The 21,516-nt window shown below is 42.0% G+C and overlaps 1 protein-coding gene across 35 annotated transcripts in view; it reads left to right on the forward strand.

Moving 5' to 3' along the window:
* Positions 1–21,516, forward strand: part of KIAA1217 (KIAA1217 ortholog) — a 325,153-nt gene that overhangs the window by 149,379 nt on the left and 154,258 nt on the right. For 25 of the 35 annotated variants that reach the window (XM_015853276.3, XM_085538721.1, XM_085538733.1 and 22 more), the window contains one exon: positions 16,420–16,703. In XM_015853276.3, coding sequence (XP_015708762.2) covers positions 16,420–16,703 — 284 coding nt within the window. Of the gene's footprint in view, positions 1–10,955; positions 11,283–16,419; positions 16,704–20,061; positions 20,747–21,516 lie in introns of those variants that run through there. The other 10 variants (XM_015853275.3, XM_015853277.3, XM_085538732.1 and 7 more) reach the window with 3 other exon arrangements.

Below are 21,516 nucleotides of genomic sequence, written 5' to 3' on the forward strand. Positions count from 1 at the left end.
AATGCCACTGTAGAGGCCCATGACCTCAAAGGTCTGGGAAAAACACTTCCTATTCCAGATAACCATTCAGTTCTTATTTTTCCCTCTCGGCTGTATACATAACTTCTTTGTTGGAATCCGGCTATCCTTGGATTGAGCACCAAGACTTCTCGCAGAAAAACAGATCAATGGGTTAAAAGCATCAAATTAACAGTACTCATGGGTTGTAAACTCATCCTTTTCTTACCTAATGCCCTCTTCCAAGGGCATTCTTGTGCTAGTCTCTGCTGTGAGAGAGGATTTGTAGGAGCTTATAAAACCAAAACTGGTGCGTATGAGTAATATTGTCATCTTGTGTCAAAGAGATTTCAATATTTGTTTCCTTCTGACACTGCCCAGAATTTTCTCCGGCCAGTGTAAGGATTTAGATTTCATTCCAGCTGCAGTCTTATGGCAGTAGGAGAGTGAAACAGTGAAAGAGGCTAAAAAAAGGTATGAATTTATCACTTAACCTTTTTACGTTAATTATGAAAGATTAAGGCAATAATATGAGAATCATAAATAAAATGAAGTAATTCACAAAGCTGTACTTTTGTAGGTAAGATGGAGCATATGCATATGCAGTAAAACCTGCCTGTTACCAATTAATGTTTAATAACCTTTTCCTTTGGAGTGAAGCAAACCTGTCACTACGTACTGCCTGTTCCCTGTCTTCAGCTATGCTGCATGTAAAGGTGCGTGCTATACTATGAGAGAGCTATTATGTATATCTCTGTGCAGGCTTGCACATTTGTAAAGGCAGATAACTAATATAGTGTCATTTTATGTTGTCAGTGGAGAGCTCACCTGTGAGTCATTACGTTGTTTGAAAAGTTTTCACAAGAAGTGCTACAAAACAGTTGGAATTAAATTGTCTTGGGTTATGTATTTATTCATGAGAGAGACGAAGGCTCTGCTTTTGAATAAGCTTAAACCTTGTATGACACCTTTCTGTGCTGACGTTGCTTATTCTTGCCTTCACCCCAGGCAATTCTGTGCGCTTCTTGCAGCCTGATGAGATGGATCATTGTTACTTCTCTTGTTTTATCTTCTGCAAAAGTGCTGTACAGAAAGTGCAGAATTCCCCTTGTAGGAAGAATAAGATATGACACAGGAGTTGTGTCACTGCAGCTCACTCTGTGCTCGGACACTTTGCCCTTGCCAGCCTCCCTGTTTGGAAGGAGGTAGCTGTGGCTGTGCACTCCCTGCCCTGGAGCACCCTGCACTGCTTTCCAGCTATGCTACTGTTTCTGGGGGTAAATTTAGGCTATGTACTCATTTATTACTGACAGTATATTAAATTCAGTATCTAAAGTATCTTTTTAGTACATAAATTCAGTATCTGACAGTGTCTAAAGTGGGGCTGTGAGAAAGGGGACAGACTCTTCAGGAGGGTCTGTTGTGGTAAGGCAAAGGGAAATGGTTTCAAACAATAAGAGAGGAGGTTTAGTTTGGATATAAGGAAGAAGTTTTATACACTAAGGGTAGTGAGGCACTGGAACAGGCTGTCCAGAGAGTTGGCAGATGCCCCATCCCTGGGGACATTCAAAGTCAGGCTGGATGAGGCTCTGAGCACCTGAACCAGTGTAGCTGTCCCTGTTCATTGCAGAGGGATTGGACTAAATGGCCTTTAAGGATCCCTTTCCACACAAACCATTCTGTGATTCTGTGATCCTGTCAGCTGAACTTCAGTGGGGGAATGGGAATGCTAGAAAGAAAGCGAAGAGAGGACAAGATTGTTTTCCAGTATTAAAACCCAGACTAATGTAAGTCTTCAGGAGTCCAGCTAATGCAGTTGATGGAGAGGAGGTTTTGTCACAAAGCATCAACCCTACAGAACTTGTTGGTCTGGCTGTTGATGGGAGAAGCGTAAATCCCAGCCCCGGAAACTGCTGTTGAGTCAGATATACCCTGAAGAAAAAGGAAGCAGTTCCTTAGTAGTGAGGGTAATTAAACTATAATGTAGTGTGTTAAATAGAAGTGGGTATGTTACAAAGCCACATTAGTCCCAATGCTGCAAGATTTGCATTTACTGCAGCAGCTGTTTGCAGGTTGGAAGGAGGGCTCTTGGATGTGTTGTGTAAGCCACCAATTCCATCAGCTGACTTCATGGAAATGCCCCCAAATAACACACTTGTAACACTTGCAGCCCTGTATTACAGGCAGTAATTATAATCAACTGCTGGAGTTCAGCCTTTCTGCTGGTGATTTGAGGTGTGGAGGATTTCCATCCCCTACAAGTTCAATTGGCTACGTATGTGGTATGTCTTCAGGTTCATTCCTTGCCTCCTGCATTTTTTCTTCATAAATGACTGGTTGTGCTGGAGACAGTGGCTGGATGTGTGTGCCAGAGCTTTGAGATTGGGATCATTTGGGTTTGTTTTATAGTGGGCACCTGATTTGGGAAATTTAAGTCAGAAGAAAGAATATTTTTAGGTTTAAGTCACTGAGAGCTTACACTGTCATACTGACTTACACAGATCATCTGGGTAGATCTCATCATATGGGTTATGGGAGTTTACTTCAAAAGCACATTCCTGTTTGAAGCAAACACTAATGCACCTGCAGCTTCTGAGATCAGCAATGTTATGTTCATCTGCTGTCTTTTTCACATCAAGCCAGTTGTATGGCCTTTGTGTGAGGATCTCGCACCAAATATAATGTCTTGTAATAGATAGGAAGTCAGACAAGATAGTCAAATGGTCCCTGTTGTCTGAAAGCTGTGAAATCCTAAATATCAAAGAGTTTTTATACACCTGAATTAGTAAGTGTTCAACCCAGCAGAAGAGACTGGGCAGGAGTAGCACTGCTGCCAGCTGCTCTTGCTTTATTACTGATCAGCTGTTTTCATGGTAATATCAGCAAGGGCTGGGAAGGTCAGAGAGGCAGTTTTCAGGGAAGGGGATGTACACAGCGTCAAGAGGTCATTAAATTACTTACAAGTAGGAGGAAGTTCTCATTCTGCTCTCAGGAGCAGTGGTTTCCAAGGGATCAAAATGAGAGCACTGTAAACAGCAGCCAGTGGAGCTCAGTGGGTTAAGCCAGAATCCACAACCTGTAACTATCTCCACTCACTGGAAATCAGATATGCACAGAAACAAAGCTAGAACAAGATATTCTGCTTGTCTTCATCTATTTTCAGATAGTTTTTGTTGTTGCTTGCTGTGTAGTACTGCAGTTTTGCTAAATTCAGGGTGAAACTATAGTAAGAACAATAAAAAATGCCCAACTTACTGATCATAATGGTGTGTACCTCTCCTGTGACTTTAGTCTGAGTTTCAAATTCAAAAAATGGCTTTCTTGCCAGTAATTCTGGGGAAAAAAGTGAATATGTGACTGGGTACAGCCCACTGACTGTGGGCTGTGGTGTTCTAAGAAAATACCATAATTTTTCAAGAAAGACCACCATTGTGAATGGTGTGAATGCTTCAGGTTGACAATACTGTGACCATTGTGTTAATTTCTAATCATTATTAACTCGTTATTTTACTTAAGCCATTCTTTTGGATACAAAGTTTATCAGAATTGCCTCCTGATACACAAGTTGGTATGGTAATGACAACATAATTGAAACTATTATATTAATTTTAGACCCAGACTCCATCAAAGTAAACTCTGTATTTCTTATTAGTTCAAGCAGTCTCGTGGCAGTCTTTTAAACTCCACATGCACTTGGTGAGATCTGAATCTCTGCTGATTCTTTTTAAGTATAATTGTACTTTACAGTGAGCAGCTCTCAATCCCTTTGATCACTAAAGCATGCTGCCTCGTACATTCACAAGCAGATCCAACAGACACCCGTGAAACCAGCAACATTCGGTGTTTCAGATGTTGTTTGTTGCTCTGGCACTGCTGAAAAGTTGGACCCATTCGAATCCAAACTCTCAGCAGAGCTGTTTGAGTGAATTCCTCCGAAAGGGAACTTATCGAAACCAAAGTGTTTTACACTGGGGGAAAATAGAATTTGAATATAGAGCAGATGGACTTGAAAGTGACCTTCTCCCCTTCTTTCTTCCACCTCCCTCAGAAACAATTCCCTACACTATTTCTTCCCACCCACACACTGCTTTTTATTTGATTAAAATTTCCAAGATGTAAGGCACATTTTCCTTTCACAGACTTATTTGTTTGGTACCTTACAAAAACAGATGTTCGTACTCTCTAATTCTGTCTTTGCTGGCTGATCTTATTCCTTCCCATAAGTGATGTTCATATGGAAACTGTGATGTGTAAGGAGCTGGCCAGGCTGGTAGGTGTGAGGCTGTAACGTGCCAGGGTCTTCAGTTCAAAGTTCTGCAGCAGTGTGCTAATATCCATGTTAGCTCGGTAGGGTAGGATGGCAATAACATCAGGTAAAATGTCTGAGATAAGATGTTGCATTACATGAGTCAGAAACATTTGCAGTGTAGTGATGTCCGTTTAGCTCTGTCCTATCCTACATTGGCTTGTGGGAAGAGAAGCCACATTACAGTGTGGAGTTAGCTTGTTCTTGTCCCAAACTGCAGAGAGAAAAAGTTCTGGGTGAGGGAGAATAATATTTTTTTTTCCTCAGTTTAGAATCAGTGTTTCTTTGTGATGTTCACAGTCCTTTTCCTCACAGATTTGGGACATTCACAAGTATTTACTGCTTTCAAACCTTTACATTTATTTAATAATAATAATAATAATAATAATAATAATAATAATAATAATAATAATAATAATAATAATAATAATAATAATAATAATAAAAGGTAGGAGGACAAAGAAAATAAGAATAAAACTTGAAAAACAGAAAACCTAACCTGTTTCACACAGTGTAACTGTTCAGGTGTAGGAGTTGTTAGCTTGATCAGACTATTTTCCCAAGTGAAAGGGGTATGTTCTGGTACTTGGAGAAGCATAAGGCACTTAACAGCACAGTCCTTTTCGGCTAGAGGTAGGCTAGGACACTGCATCCTTCATAATTGCAAGCTCATCACTGTCAAGTGGCAGGTGATTATCTCTGCTCCCAGGAGCTCAATTCAAAATGGAACTGGAAAAATGAATATATATCTTCCTATTGAATAGCAAATGTTCAGCCTCTTAGTGACTCTTTTCAATAGTTGTTTTAGTGATTAAGGCTGGTGGTGACATCTGTGATTTTCAGGAATGATCATATAATTTGGCAATGCCGTCAGTCTCTGAACTTATCTGAAGGAGCTGAAACCTGTAGGTCAGGCAAGACATGGTGAAAGGCTGCTGTGGAGACGTGCACAGAAACTTGTGCTCTTTTTTTATTATACTTCAGATGGAATGGAATTTAACTCTTTCAGCTAATTTTTTTTCCTCATGTGTATGAGAAACCATAACTGAACTGGAATGTATGGTGTATACATACTGAAAGTCTCCAAAGATATTTTTAACAGCAAAGTTAATTTCATGACGTGTAATCCCAGAGGTTGTATTACATTATTTGTCACTGTAAATTTTCAAATTAAGTTCAGATGTTTACCTTTAATTTAAGTACTTGATAGGTCAACCATTGTCCTTGGACTTGAAATAGGAACCAACAGACTGAAATCCCTTGCTAAGCAGATGAGACCAAATGATCGCAAAGCTCCTCCTACCTCTCAGCTTAAAAATTGAATTTCCCTGATATACAATGCCAAATTATTGCACAATTACTCTTAAAGTAGTATAAACCTCTTCTATATTTACTTGAATGGATTCATATAGATAGTCCCATGGCTATTTTCATTTTGCTTCTATGAGATAGTGGTTGCTATTGTATCATATTTAATCATATACACATCGGAGGGGAGTGAGTCTGTTTTAGTTATTAAGGATTGAAAGGCCACACCCAAGACTGCAACGAACTCTCTGAGCACAGAAGAGCATAGATGCACCACATCACATCTACTATTTATTTTGTTCCTGGTCTGTAGTAGGGTAGACACTGCCAGGCTGCTTCACACTGAGAGCATTCATAATATATTTCTCTGTGGCTGTGTGATTAGTGACTTTGCATGGACACTGAGATACATCTTTAATTATGGGATGCTTCTTCTGATTTAACTATTAATAATTAACTTCCCATTTTTTTTAGCTGTGAATAAATACTAGAGCCACAAAAGCGCTGTTGTATATTATGAGTTTTACTAATTGAGCAAAACAGTATTTGTTAATTGCTCCTTTTATGCACATCCTAAAACCAGAAGTGTTTAAGTTGCTCTGGGACATTAATTTTAAACACAATTAAAACAGCATATCCTGTTAGCAGTTGTTCTCCATGCATTGTTTTGATACTGATGGGCCTAGATCTGAACACGGTAATTAAAAGGAACTACTGTTATTATTGATCCCACAGATAAACAAATCCCAATTGTGTGCTGTGAACTGGTTAATCAAGTTTATTTAACATGTTGCTGGTGATTCATCCCAGTGATTGTGCTGCATAGCTCTTTATGTGAGCCTAGCAGTGTAATGATTCTGGCTGTCTCCAGTTTCTCAGTTGCAAAAGGAGTTCCATTAATTCTTTTAAATAAACATGGGTAGCACCTTAAGGCATGGCATTGTTACATACACTAATTAAATCCAGTTTGGGACCAAGAGCTTCTCACTCCAAGTGAGAACATATTTGGAGATTGTGCAATCCTGACTGCTGCTTTCATAAAATGGTGTGGTCCCAAAAACCAGCAGAGACGACTGTGTTTTGTGTGAAGTTGGGTGGGTTCCTTTGTTTGGCTCTGATGATATTAAAGTGTGCCACATTTTGTCTCACTTTTTGCCAGTGCACTTTAACCTTTTTTGAGAGACTACTTTTGCAGCCATGGGCGTTCTCCTGAGGTAGCACCCACTTTCCAAGTCACACATCCACAACCAAATAAGCCATTTCTCATCACCTTTGCTCAGGTCCCTTAACAGCATCAGCAGTACGTTCCACTGTCACTCCCAGCAGTGGTAGTGTCTTGCGTCTCCCATGGAAGCAACAGCTTCAGAACAAAGGCTTGTGCCCCATATTCTGTCCCAGGACAGAAGGATTTATCAGTGGGTGCACTACAGTGAGTCAAGAGACTCCCTTTCTGTCTATATTGTGCTCCTGACTGTGGAAACTTAATATTGCTGGCTGAAAGCGAATACTTCAGTGTTAGCAATACATAAAAAAGCTGTTCATGTTCTTATTTTCTAGGTTATCTTCTGCTCACCTTGGGTGAAGGCAAAGCCTCCTTAAAGTCCTACCGTACATAGCTTTTTTGGTGTTATATGGCTCTTGGAAGAAGCCATACTGATCTCCAGAACTAACCCTGTTCTTGTACAGCATTGCAGACATGCATTTGTAGCCAAGCATGTTTTGTGCTTGCCACTTTATTATGTCAGGATTCGGTCTTTATTTAAAGACACTTGGCTACCTCACTCTCAGTTTCTGTGCCCTGTGTGTAGGTGATGTCTTGATACAGCTTTCACATTGCAACTGCGCTGATTCTCTTTTCCCACCAGGGATTTCTGAGTTATTTTTCAGTTCACAGAGTCAGTGGTCAATGATCCCTCAGTGCCTGATATTCCTGTATGAGCCCTCATAGCCTTCCAGCTGGCTAAGAGTAAGTCATAATGCTTGTCCAGACCCTGGAAAACCTTGGTGTTAAAGGCACATTCCTCAGTATCACAAAAGGCAACATCAGATAAGTGGGCTGGCTGGCCAGCACTTCTTGTCCTAAAATAGTCCCCAGTCAAAATCAGCAGAGATTAACTGAAGGCCAGTAAAAACAGTATCTAAATACATTGTACATCACACTGTTTTCTTAATATTGTGGAGCAACTTAAGGAGTATTCTGTTGGGAACACTGTACTGCAGACCTCAAATAGCAATGCTAACGTTTAGATTGTATTTTCATCATTTCTATGCTTTTCGTGCCAGATTTCTGGGACCCTTGCCAGGTTCCTAGACAGTACAGAATTAATTGTTAAGAAGCAAAACAAATATTTGTAAAGTGGTAGAGAATATGCATGTCCGATCTAATGAACACTAGTTCTGTATGTTTATTAATTGTTAATAGTAATTCATGTGAATTATTTTTCTCTTTGGAAGGGGGAAGGCTGAAGAAGAGTGAATTTCCTTCAGCTTCTGTGTCAAATCTACACTTGTGTGTGTGTGTGTGTATGTGTATACACACACATCATTTCTGCATTTAATAATCCAAGTAGACAGGGTGACATTTCTGCCAGATAGAAAAGTAGGAAATGTAGAAGATTTTTCCTTGCCTGCCTGGACCATGTGGTTGAAAGATCATTTTGAGCAATTTTGCTGATGCTGTACTGAAAGTGAGTGTTGAAGAAAGCTTAGGAGTCCAGATCACACAAGGTCTGTTTAAAAAGATGTCTGAGAGAATAACTGTTATCTGGTGTTGTGGTGTGAGGTTGATTTGAATGAGAAATTGCTTGTTCTTATTATTAGTTCAGAAATGTGTTACTCTTAACCTAATTCAGAAGGGTAACAAGAAAGGGTATTTTTTTTAAGTATGTCAACAGTAAAAGGAAAACTAGGGAAAACATGGATCTGCTACTAAATAATGTGTGTGCCCTGGTAACAGGCTGCTGAAAAGGCGGAGATACTGAATGCCTTCTTTGCTTCTGTCTTTACTACAAAGGCTTCCTCTTGGGAATCCCAGACTCTGGAGGTAAGAGAGAGAGTTTAGGGAAGGGAAGACTTCTGTTTGGTCAAGAGGAAAATGGTCAGAGATCATCCAGATGAAATCAATACGTATAAATCCATGGGCCCCTATGGAATGCGCCCACACATGCTGAGGGAACAGGCAGAGATGACTGCTGAACTGCTCTCTATCATCCTTGAAAGGTCTTGGAGAACAGGGGAGGTGTCTGAGGATCGGAGGATGACCACTGTCACTCCAGTCTTCAAGAGCAAGAAGGACAATCTGGGAAAATACAGGCCAGTCAGCCTGACCTTTGTCCTTGAAAAGGTGATGGAATGACTTGTTCTGGATGCTATTTCCAAGCAATTGGAAGAGAAGGTTATCAGGAGCAGTCAACATAGATTCAACAAAGAGAAATTATGCTTGACCAACCTGGTTGCCTTCTGCGATGTCATCACTGGCTGGGTAAATGGAAGGAGAACAGTGGATGTTGTGTACCTTGTCTTTCAGCAAGGTGTTTGACACTGTCTCCCACAGTGTGTTTATAGTGAAACTTAGAAGTGTGGAATTGATGCATGGACAGTGAAGTAGGTAAAGAAGGGGCTGACTGGTGGAGCTCAGAGTTTTCTGATCAGTGGCACAGACTCTAGTCAGAGGTCTGTAACTAGTGGTGTTCCTCAGGGGTCAGTGCTGGCTTCGGTTTTGTTCAACATCTTCATCAGTGATGATGGGATAGACTCCACTCTCAGTAAGTTTCTTGATGGTATGAAGCTGGGAGGAGTGGTTGACAATGCCAGAAGACTGTGCTGCCATTCAGTGAGACCTGAACAGATTGGAGAGTTAGGTGGAGGTTCAGCAAGGGCAAATGTAGAGTCCTACATCTGGGAGAAATAGCCACATGTGTCAGTACAGGTTAGGAACTGATCTGCTGGAAAGGAACTCTGCAGAGAAGGACCTGGGGGTCCTGACGGATAACAGGTTGGTCATGAACAGCAGTGTGCCCTTGTGGCCAAGGCCAATGGTAACCCAGGGAGCATAAAAAGAGCATGGCCAGCAGGTTGAGGGAGATTATCCTCCCTCTTTACTCTGCCCTGGTCAGGTCACATCAGGAGTACTGTGTCCAGTTCTGAGCTCCCCTGCTCAAAAATGGCAGAGATTTCCTAGAAAGAGTTCATTAGAGAGTGACAAAGATGATTAGGAGCATCTCCTGTATGAGGAAAGGCTGAGAATCCTGGGGCTGCTCAGCCTAGAGAAGATAAGACTGAGAGGGAACCTCATCAAGGTTTATAAATACTTTAAGTGCAGGAGGCAATTGGATGAGGCCAGAGTCTTTTCAGTGTTGTGTAATGATAGGACAAGGAGCGATGACAAAAAACTGGAACGTAGAAAGTTCCACACAAATATGCAGAACTTTACAGTGAGTGTGACAGAGGAATCAGAGAATCATAGAACGGCCTGGGTTGAAAAGGACCTAAAAGATCATCAAGTTTCAACTCCCCTGCCATGGGCAGGGTTACCAACCCTGTACATTGGGCAGTACAGGCTGCCCAGAGCCACATCCAGCCTGGCCATGAATGCCTCCAGGGATGGGGCATCCACAACCTCCAACTGGAACAAACTGTCCAGAGAGGTGATGAAGTCTCCTTTGGAGACATTCAAGACCTGTCTGGATGCCTGCCTACTGCAGAGAACCTCCTTTAGTGGGGGGATTGGATTTGACCTCCAGAGGTCCTTTCCAGCCCCTATAATTCTGTGATTCTGAGTTATGATCCTGATAAAATAATTCAGTCTGATGTTCTCTCCTAAATCAACACATGCGGCATCTGATGGAATCTGTGGGATTTGATATTGTACGTCATTAATTTTTTTTGCATTGCAGCCCAGTGGATCTATCGATTCTCAGACAGGTTTCCTGCTTCTGATCTGCCAAAAGAGAATTAGTTATATGTTTCTATATGCTTTGCTACTGAGGCTTCAGAATCCCTCTTAACCGAAGCCCCTGATTACATATTGCTACCATTCATTTTTATTGGCTTCACTAAAGTTGAATTCCTGTATCTTGATTTTCCCTAATTCATTCTCCAAGCAGCTTGAAAGAATTCAGCTGAAAACAAAACCTCAAAGTGCTTATATAATGAATTACTTCTAAGCTAGACGCTAGAAAAGACAGAGGAGCATTTATCAGGAATGCTTGTGGGCTTGGTGGTTACGAGCTTAAAAAAATATTCGGTGGAAAAGCTTTTGTCCCATGACAGAGATTTGAAAGGCTTCGGCTTCGGATTCCAGCGGAGGCTCAGGCCTGTAATCACGTTTGAAATGTTCCCTTTCAGAAGGCTGGCCGGCTGCACGGGAAGCGAGCCGGCTCGGGGCTGCCTGCGGCCGAGCCCATCACCTGTTGGGGCCCAGCGGAGGAGGGCCCGGAGCAGCCGCCCGGCACGGCCCCGCCGCCCACCCGGCCCGGGGCACCCGGGGGAGTGAGTGCCGGGAGGGAGCCGGCCCAAACCCCAGCTCCAACCCCAGCCTCAGCCCTGCCCGCTGTGCATCCCGGCTTGGAGAGAGCGGAGCCTGGGCGGTAGGCAGGGACAATGGAGGAAAATGAAAGCCAGAAACTTGAGCTGTGCCTGGCTTGCTCAACAGACAGCAGGCAGATGAAGGGTAAGTAAAGGGAAGCAGGAAGAGGGAGTTGCATTTAACCATGCCCCTCGTTGCTGCTTTTTGTAAGTGGAGGGAATGCATGGGGGGGGGGAAAAAAAGAAAGAATAAAGCAAACAAACAAACAAATAAATAAAAAGCGTGTCTTTCGTGTGCTGAAACCTCCGGAGGTTTCCCTAAATCTAGAAGCGTGGCTGTACACCTCCGTGCAGGCTGGGGAGCGGGCAGCGCCGCTGTCAGCCCGCAGCGCCGGGGCAGGGCAGCAGCAGTACGGGGCAAGAGCGGAGCTGGGAGCACTTTTCTCTCGGGGGGTGCTTTAAGTCGCCGCAGATTTCGGCGAGCTCGGGGTAGTTTGTGTGTGTGTGTGTGTGTGTGAGCTGTGGGGCAGCGCAGCCAAGGGCGCCTTTGCACAATCGGTATTGCACCATGTTTTATCTGAAAGCGAACGGAGCTGCGAGCTGGGGGGTGCCTCGTGGGACGGTCCACGTGGAGCGTGCAGCTCAGGTAGCACGGGATGTCTCATCTCATCTGCATCTGCTGCAGTGGTTGTGGAACACCTGTAGACGTTCTTGCTTCATGTGCATTGTATTCCTCATAGGCGCTTGAAGAAATGTCTTACTGTCCTGTGAAATGAGCAGTCTGTACATGTGGTCCTAAAACTCGCACACAACTCTGTGTGTGTCATACCAGAAAACACTGCATAGAGAATATAGAAGTTTTGTTTCTTGGAGGATTCTTGGAGATGCGTTGCCAGCTACTCTCTTGACCGTCTTTGAACGTGAAACAGTGGGGTAGTGTTCACCAGAGCCTGTGTGTTCAATGGGAAGGATGCTTTTCACTTAAAGGATGTGTCTGAGTAAGGGGGGGAAGAAAACCCTTCATAGTGTATGTACAGGTGGTGTGAAGCTGACTGAGGTACATGTGTAGCTAAGAAAACTCAACTCTGACCAGACCCAGCTTCTGACTCTCCAGAAAATCTTGTTCTTTAACATTCATTACCAAATTTAGTAGTTTTGGCCCATATCCAGTAGCTACATTTGAAAATTTATTTGGGAACAGATTTAATTGCGAAGGCAATCAAATAAATAGGAGTGATTCCCAATCATCTCGGACTTGCTGCCAGCATATCATAGGTGGGTTTGATTTGTGCTGTTAAAATGTATTCTTTTTTTATCCTTTAGGCACTGAATACAGTGTGCTTCAAGGCTCAACTTTGCAGGGCTGGAGTGGGTCAGACCCACACTTGTTGCTTTCTAAAGTTACTCTGAAAATGTCCCTTCCTTATCACCTGGATTGCAAAACAGGAATGTTACTATTTTCACCCAATTTTAAGTGATGGAGCAAAGCGACTTTCCTGACCTTTTTGGACTTCACAGAGGGTGTGACTTAGAGGAACAACATACCGGGCTTTTAAAAATAACTTCAAGTCCCTTCATTTAATCCTTCACGGTAATCTTCCTGATCATCTCAGGCATGGTGCTTCCGCACTGCAGACCAGGACCTTTCCCATAGTTTTCACTTCATGACTAGCTGCTGTAGTAATGGGCGAAGAATTCTTAATGTTAGTTTTCAGGTTAGAGCTGTATCTTAACTGTAAGGGTTACTCGAGGCTTTGGATTACCAAAGCTCTCCCATGACAGTCTACAGAACTTGCTTTTTGTTGCCCTCTGGCTTTGCTACTCTACTGAACAGAAAGTCCTTCAGCCTTTAGCTTCTGAACATGAGGGAGGGAGGGAGAGAGGGAGACAAGCTTATCATGCATTTCTCTTGCTGTGTTTTTCATTGGCTTCTATTTACTCGTTTTCCAAGGAGGGTACTTGCATAATTTATCCTTTTGCTACTCTTCGCTGTCATCTGGGAACCATCACATGATCCTTCACACATTGCACAGTTATCTGTGGGGATTGATTTTCTAGGCCCATTATCTTCACTTCTAAGATATGGTCTGTTTGCCCACGCTGTTATTGAGCAACACCAGGACACAAAATACGCCTTGTAGTTTCTCCTTGGAGCTCTGTGGTGTGGATCTCTTATGTTCCAAGTTACACAGGGGGTATTTTACCATTCCATTTCATCCTGACCATGAAACTGATTTGCCAGTATTTAGGAAGTGACCAAGAATTTTTAAGTAACTACTAGGAAAAGATATTCAAACATCACACAGAGTTTGGTTTACATGTCAGCCAAGGTGCATAGTATTATCCATGCTCATTTGTTTATGGCTGATTTGCATAGATTTGGGCAACAAAGCAGTGCAGTAGTTACCGTGCTGCAGCCAGAGCAGTAACAAGAAAGTCGTGCTGATGTGTGCTGCAATACGGAGGGATCATGCTGAATGCCCAGGTCAGCCTCCTGGCAAGACTAGCAATTAGTTTGCATAGTTTGCATTCCTTTCTTTTCACTGCTATTTATACAGTATTTTCTTAGTATATGAAAGAAAAATAATATAATTTGCTGATCTTTCTAATACTGTATGTGAAAACTGTGGTTTGTTTTTTTTAATTCCTTCTCAAGGTTCCACCCATTAACCAATAATTCTGAAACAAATTACTTGATATGTCTTATGTTTCAGATAATTAATTAGCTTTTTCTTAAACTACTGAAATGATTGAAGTGCGGAGCTTGGAGGGGATTTGCACAAGGATTTAGGAGCTGAAATCCACAGCCATGAGCTCTCAGTTGTGCTTCTCAGTATAGCATTACCTGCCATATCTTTTAGGTCTTTTCCAACCTTGGTGATTCTATGATTCTATGATTCTAAGTGCTTGCCACCAATCCAGTGGCCGAAACTGCTGCTGTGACAATACTTTAAGGGTTGGTACAGAATTGCTGCATTCAGTTACCCACACTCACACTGACTCTCTAGAGCTTGAAGGGATTTCCTTATTTCTCTCCGACATCTTTATTCCAGAGCCTCAGCCTCAGGGATGCAACTTCTGTGCTCTCAATGCACAGAGATGGTAAAGACCAACCAGCACCATCCCACCTCTTTTTTTTCCCATCTAAAATCCACTGAAGTGACAGTGCAGCTTTCAGAAACCAGTTTGACTGTGTGTGTCTGGAATTGCCACACTTGGTTTTTGCAAGCAAAATGCCCTCTTTTTTAGCCCAGTGTAACTGACAGTAGGTGCTCTAAATGCTCAGAAAAAAGGGAGGGTGGATGTTGTTTGTTGTTAAGTTGTCCTTGGAAAGGTTAAATGGTAGCATGAAGAATGTGTGTGTGTTTTTATGTATTTAGGTTGTCAGAGTTGTTCTTGCTCAAAATGAGCTAAAGGTGGCCTCTGCTGTGTGTAGTTTTGGGCCTTCTGCATCTTTTTAAAGGACCACAGGAAGAAAGCAGACTGAGGAATGAAACCTCTCTTTAAAGCTTGCATCATCCTGCAGTTTGTTCCACCAGTTCTCAGGTGAAATAATATGGGGCTGCATAGTGATCTGCATTCACGCTGTCCCCCAACAGCTGTCCCATGCTGTGTCTCCAGTGATAAAAAGATTTGAAGCCACGTAAGAACAAAATTCCCCGTTAGCCAAAGCTGTTCCCAAAGCAGTGTCTGAATCTGTGTTCCTCAAAATAAAGTGGCAACATCAGCCTAGGCTTCTGTTTTCTGGTTGTAGGATAGATTCCCGTAGATGCAAACAAGATGATGTTGGTACTTTGTAGGCTGTGAACATTACAGGGACCTTACAGAAACTTACAGGATTTTGGAGGCCCAGTCCTGTTGGACCAAAGAAATGGCTTCCCCATTTAAAGTGGTGGGACTTCACAGAGCTCCAGCAGTGGAGGTTTTTCTTTATCACCAGGCTTGATGTTCTGTGGGACTTGGCAGACAAATGGTAATGTGTGCCAGGAGTCAGAAGAGTACTCAGAATGAAATCCTCAGGCAAGTGGTGGGCAGTCTGTCAATCTGACTGGGTGAACCATAAATAGAAGCGAGTAGGTGCCTGTTTCCAAACAGCATTGCCATATGAGTGGCAGCACTCGGGGGAGGGCTGTCACTGGGAGCAGAAAGGGCTTTGAGTGGAAAAGTGGCAGAAATGGGAATGTACGAAACCCATGCAAGAAAAGTGCCTTCCTGCTCTTGCAGAGTGGCTGCTAAGGGTTAACACTACTGTGGGGGCCTGGGCCTAACCCAGCACCCAGGACTTGGAGAGGCCTTTTCAGTGCTTCTGGTTTGGAGCTTTTTTCTTCTTTGCTGACAAAAGATTAAGGGAATTTTCAAAGGTATTAGGTAACAAGGCTCCAGACTACACTTCTTCGCTCACCAGAGGGTTCATGTTACACAGTTACCTGAAGATAAGCCAGCATTTACCTACCCTCTGTGTCTGCCTATCTCTTTGCAAAAGTAGTCATGGTCTTTGGTCTTAAAGCCAGTTTTAAAGTTGTAACATTTATCTGAAGCTTTTTGTTTGTTTGTTCTGTTTTGTCTGTATACCACTCAAAACTTGGTTTTCTTTTTGTTTCTTGAGAAATTGTTTGTTGGGGGAGAAATGTTGTATTTTCCAGCCTGCTGTCGTAAGACATATAAAATCCAAGGGAGATCCATGAAATTTAAAACCATACCACAGTCAGAAATAGAGGAGGAAAAAAAAAAAAAGCCACAAAGCCCTCTTATTATTTCATAGGTGTTTCTGAGCGTGTTGAAAACACACTGAAAAAAGATTAAGGATTTCTAATCTGCTTTGTCAAAGGAATGTTCTCTGTTGGTATCTTCTGGGATACGAGTTACAGGGCCATTAAGGGTACTGGAGCTCTCCGAAGAACACTGTTCCTTGCCCTGGAAAGAAAGCATCCTGTGGGTTTTAAAGGTCAGGGAATGAGGGCCCTGTCAGATCTTCTTTTCAAGCCACATAGTGGTGAAGATGATATAAAAGGAACATCTACTTTAATCATGTTCACTTTTCTGTGAGGCACTGCTGTGGTTTTACGTTGAAAGTAAGTACTGTGCTGAGCTTATATAAATGATTACGTCCAGGCTGCTGATTAGAACATATGTATGCCTAATGATGCAGAACAAGCCATTGGGCACTACCAGACTTTTAAACTGACCTTGCTTCTTTATCATTCTGAATATTTTCTTTTTCATATTAAGGTGAATATTGGGATTGTGTTCTTAAATTTTTTTTTTTCCTTTTTGTTTTTCAGACCAGGCAAAACACAGTTTGCATTTAACATCACTAGATGATGCTGAATGCCTCCGATCTAAGGAGCTACTTTCAACACAAAACAGTCACTCTTCTAATTCCAAATCCACACGCAACATCCCTCGAAGACATACAGTAGGTGGCCCTCGCAGTTCCAAAGAAATACTGGGAATGCAAACCTCGGAAATGGACAGAAAGAGAGAGGCTTTTCTAGAGCATCTGAAGCAGAAATATCCCCATCATGCTACAGCAATAATGGGACATCAGGAGAGACTGAGAGATCAGGTATGAAAATCTGATATGTACCTTGCTTTTTGTTAAAGAATCCTTATAACTGCTACCTCACTTTGAATGTGAGGTAGAAAATTGAATGTGTTAACCTCACTACAGAAGGTGAGAATCTAACAAAGCATTTTGTGTTCAAAGTTGCCTAGGATTCAATTTCTCCTTTGAAATCAATAGAAACAACAATAATAATCAAACCGTTCAAAATTACCTTGGAGATGTTTGTTGAAACTGACATTTTTGAGGAGCTTTTCATTTTTTTTTAGAATATACACAGAGAAATGGATAAGGTGAGACTCTTGATCTCAGTGTGTGGATCTCCATCTACTTTTTCACAGCTGAAGGGAAAATATGGAACAGCTGTTAGCTTTTGTTACATTTTCAATATTGGCACCACTGCCCGGGAGAAAGGAAAATATCTGTAGACCATGTCTGTGTGCTTTAGCTGTCTCTGTTACCCTTTCATTTGCTTTCTTTTCTACTTGTGTCTTTTAATATAAACAGACTGGATGTATCTACAGGTATCTGCCTCCTCCAAACTGTCTTAAGATCAACGCCAACCTGCCAGGAGTGTACCCTTAAGGTGCTTCTTGTCTGACTACAGTTGCATTTCAGCAGGAAAAAGTAGATTTAAGGTTGGAGATGATGTGATGATACACTGATGTATTTCTCAGAACAGGTGGAAGCTGCTGTTGTGCTGACCTGAATTTAGGGAATGCCACACAAGGGACTGTTCACTGCATGGCTCTAGTTTTGAGTGAAAAGTTAGAGTTTAGTTTGTTAAACCTTGCAGACTGTGTTGTATTACAAATACAATAAATTTCAATAAGCCAGCAGAATGTAGACTTCACTGTTAAGTATCTTGTGCCCATTTTTCTCAGTTTAAAAAATGGTTACAACAGCAATCCTGTTGTAATTTCTTTATCCTAGTGTTTTGTAGGTATTTCGATACTGGCAGCAAATTAATTGTAATTAAGGACTAAAAACAGGTTGGCAAAGTACTGTACTCTGCTATGGGAGTGCTTATGAATTCTCAGTGTCTTTTGAAACATTCCAAGACTTTGGAGATCAGAGCAGTTGTCACTCGGTACCTCCCCCTTATAACTTCTCTTTGACAGGGTCTCTCGAGATTCCAGGTGCTATCGCTGCTTCACTAAGACTGCTTGCATCCATGTGTATCCTGCTAAAATTGCTGCAAGACTTCAACTCTAACGAGAGTGATCTATTCCTTATTTTTAAAGCAGCTTTCCTGCTTTCCTTTGAAAGTCTGGACTCCCCCACACACTTATCTCTTTCATGAACTCTAGTGACTGTGTGGAATGTGCCGGGTGGTGGATAAAGATAGCATACAAATTAAATAAAGGGGGTGGGGGCTGAAATTCAGAGATTAGATCTTCTCGAGTCATGTAAATATTTAGTTCCAGTGTTGCAGACACTGCAAACCCAGTTTGAACAGCCTACAGCATTACACCCTACACATTTTGTAATTTGATCCTTTTCTGAAGGCAGTAAATTACGGAAGGAATGCAGTAACTGTTTCTGCTATTTGTTTAAAATGTGTCATCCTTGCTAATTTATTGAGGGTAAAATTATGTGAATGTCTCCTGCTTCTATTTTTTTTTTATGATTGGACACATGTATTGTTTTAAAATTCACACTCCTTATATACAAAATTAATTAAAATTACTATTAGAGCATTAGATTACAGTTCTTGGGAATGGGGAAGACTGAGGACTCCATACATTCAATGTAGTTGTTTTTACTATTTGTGTCTAAGCATGTACACCCATGTATCTGTATTTTGTTTGCACTTATGTGTATATGCATAGGAATATATGTATATAAACATATGCATGTATAACGCGGGCTTACTTGGCAGCTTTGTGAGAAGACTATAATGTCACTGCTTTTAGGAGTGTATGTGTGTGTGCAGCGTATTGACTTCTTAATTTCCGTGTGCATGTATCTACGTGCATAGCAGTGGTGTAGAAAACGTGAACTGCATGTGTGTGTAACATAAATATGTCACATACAAAAGTAGTGAGATGTGTGGGAGGACAGGAGCCGAAATGTCACCATTTATTTTCTAGGCCATTTTCCTCCCATCGTGTTTCTCCAGCTGCTCCAATGTCTGGGAAGTGGCATCATTATCCATGGTGGGAATCCCCCCGCTGTGGAAGATCTATCAAGGGTAGTAGCCAATGCAACACCGTGTTCTGATCTCTGTGTCAAGCAGTATAGCTGGAACATTAGATATCCCAAGATTTGCGGTGCATACTGTCATTTATCTTCTAGGTTGCTCTAAACTCTGCCAAGTCTGTAGCCAACAAAAATGGCCCAGAAAATCAGGATTGGTAATTGTTTCTTTTTTGTGAACTTTCTTCCCTGGCCTGTTTCAACCATCTGTATCTGAGTATGACAGCAGGCCCCTGGTTTACAGCAAGTAAACATTAGGGGAAGAAAATGTGTTTGATGTTGTCAGTTCATATCATATCACCTCTGTCTGTGTCTTCTGCTATGTATTAATGATTTCCTCCAGGCTTTGTTTATATGGGTAAATCCCTCCCTGGATGTTTGTTCTTGGAACCCGTTTCTGCTCAGATAATCTGCTACAGAACTGCAGGACAATAGAGGCCAGGTAAAAAATATCAGTGAGGATTACTGGTGGTTAGCTAATGTGGTGACCTGCAGCCTCCCAGCTGTGCATACAGATCGTCTCTCTTCCACTTCACAGGTTCATCATCCTGCGTGTGATGTCTTATTTGGGAGGGCAAAGCTCACAGAGACAGGAACTGGCTTTATCTGTGGTAGGGCCTTGGGATGTGGCCGCAAGGCAAATAACCCACAGCTGTGTGGCAAGTGGGGGGTGTGCGCCCAGCCTAGTGGCTCATCTTCACACTAAGCTGTGTCCCTTTGTAAGCCAACCCCATGGTCAGACACAATAACTCTTTTCACCTGGACATCTGCAAAACCAAGGAACAAAATTGGTTTATTTTTATAGATAAAGCTATTGAAGAAGCTTGCGTTGAACACGGTGCGTCTACCAGATCTGCCTGATCTGTGCTGGTGTGCATAATCCTCAAGAAAGTTAGAAAGGGAAAAAGAAGACAGAGAAAGGCAGAAACTGGCCTTCATGCTGTGGAGTTTGAGCTGGGCTGGCTCAGTCCAGTGTGATGAGCCCCACACAGCCTGGGAGAGGAGAACAGAACAAGTGCAAACACTGGGCCAGCAGTGCTGCAGATGGAAAGGACTTTGCAATTAAGAGGTTAAAAATGCTAACCTTGCCATGGGAGGTGGGTAATCCCTGCAGTGAACCTGTTCTACAAGTCACCTCAGGGAAAAAAAAAAAAAAAAAAAAGAAGAAAAAAAAGCTTTTCTGAGGGAGCAGAGAGCAAAAGGGAGCCCATAGAAGTTTTTCAGAGCCAGAGCTTTTGAGTGTGCCTTTAGCAAATGAGCTGGGCAATGTTTGCCACAGATTTCTTTTGTTGTTGTTTAACCAGGGAAATGCACTGCAGGACCGGGAAGGGTTGGGAACAGCTTAGCTCTTTTTTGCTGGGGTTCTGTGAAGAGCGCATTTGTTGGCAAACAAAATCAGATTTCCATTGATTAAAAAAACAAACAAAACAGCCCAACAGCCAAACCCTTCTGATGCACACGCAATGCTGAGTGCCTAGAAAATGGTGGTTGGGATTTTTTTGTTGTGTTCGGTTAGGTCTGAACATGACAGGTAACTCTGGCATCTGGGCAGGTGTGGTTACGGTTGCCATAGAGATTCGTGATGTCATGCTTGATAGAGCATGTCAAGACAGCTAATTTCACATGTAGATGTTCAAAAAGTCCCATAGGCCAGAAGTAAGCTGTATGCAAATAACAAAGTTACGCTGCAAAAGGGCGAAAGAAAATACAGCAGAGAGATGGAGTGCCTTTTACCTGGCAGCTTTAAAGGATTACCACAGGCTTCATCGTAAATTAAAACTTTGGGAAGAAAAGGAAGAGGATTTCTGAACGTTTCTCTGGGCTCACCTGTGGAATCTCACATTTCGGTAAATAAGTCTCTTTTCTCTCTCTGCCCCCGTTGTAAAAAATGCTTTTGAAATCATGGAGTTTGCTTTAGCCCGTTGTTCTTCCTGGCAGCAGGGCTGAGTCAATACAAGTTTTTTTGGCATGGCACATTGCGTTTTCTCTTTCGAAAATGAGTTCTTTACTGAATGAACTGAGAATTCAGAATTATTTGAGAAGTATTGTAATGTATTATGTTGATTCTGTGAATCATGCTGCAAAAATGTCCTAGGTAGGGTTTTGGAGGAGAAACTAAGAATTGAGACACTGTATTTATTTGTAGATTATTGCCAGATGTCTCTTCTTTAACTGCTAAAATAGAATAGAAATGGAAGCCTAACATTACCACGGCCTTTCTTCCATCATTTGAGATCTATAAAAATACTGAGGCTTTTACATTTTTCGTTATTTATTTATGTAGGTCACAGTATGAGTTCCTTAAACTGGGTATATGTTTTGGTATTGTAGGATAACTCTGGAGCATTTCTTAATAGGTTTTTCTTGGGCAAAAGTAGATCTTGTAAAGGCAAGCATGTGAAGATAAAAGTCTGGTAACAGAAAATCTGTGGGGACTTTTGTCTTTCAGGTATTGGCAAAAGGTGATATTTTCAGGTGCTCTTGAGAGAGAGTAGAATCCCTGTGTTCTATGTTGTACCACTTTTTGTCCTTACACTGACCCAGATGGGTGAAGAAAACATCAGTACCTGAGGGGTAGCCCCCCATTGGCATTGCTGTGATATGCTAAATGAAGCAC

This window comes from Coturnix japonica, chromosome 2, assembly GCF_054131305.1.
Source record: "Coturnix japonica strain WE chromosome 2, WE-NBRP24, whole genome shotgun sequence".
In the NCBI taxonomy this organism is placed as follows: Eukaryota; Metazoa; Chordata; class Aves; order Galliformes; family Phasianidae; genus Coturnix; species Coturnix japonica.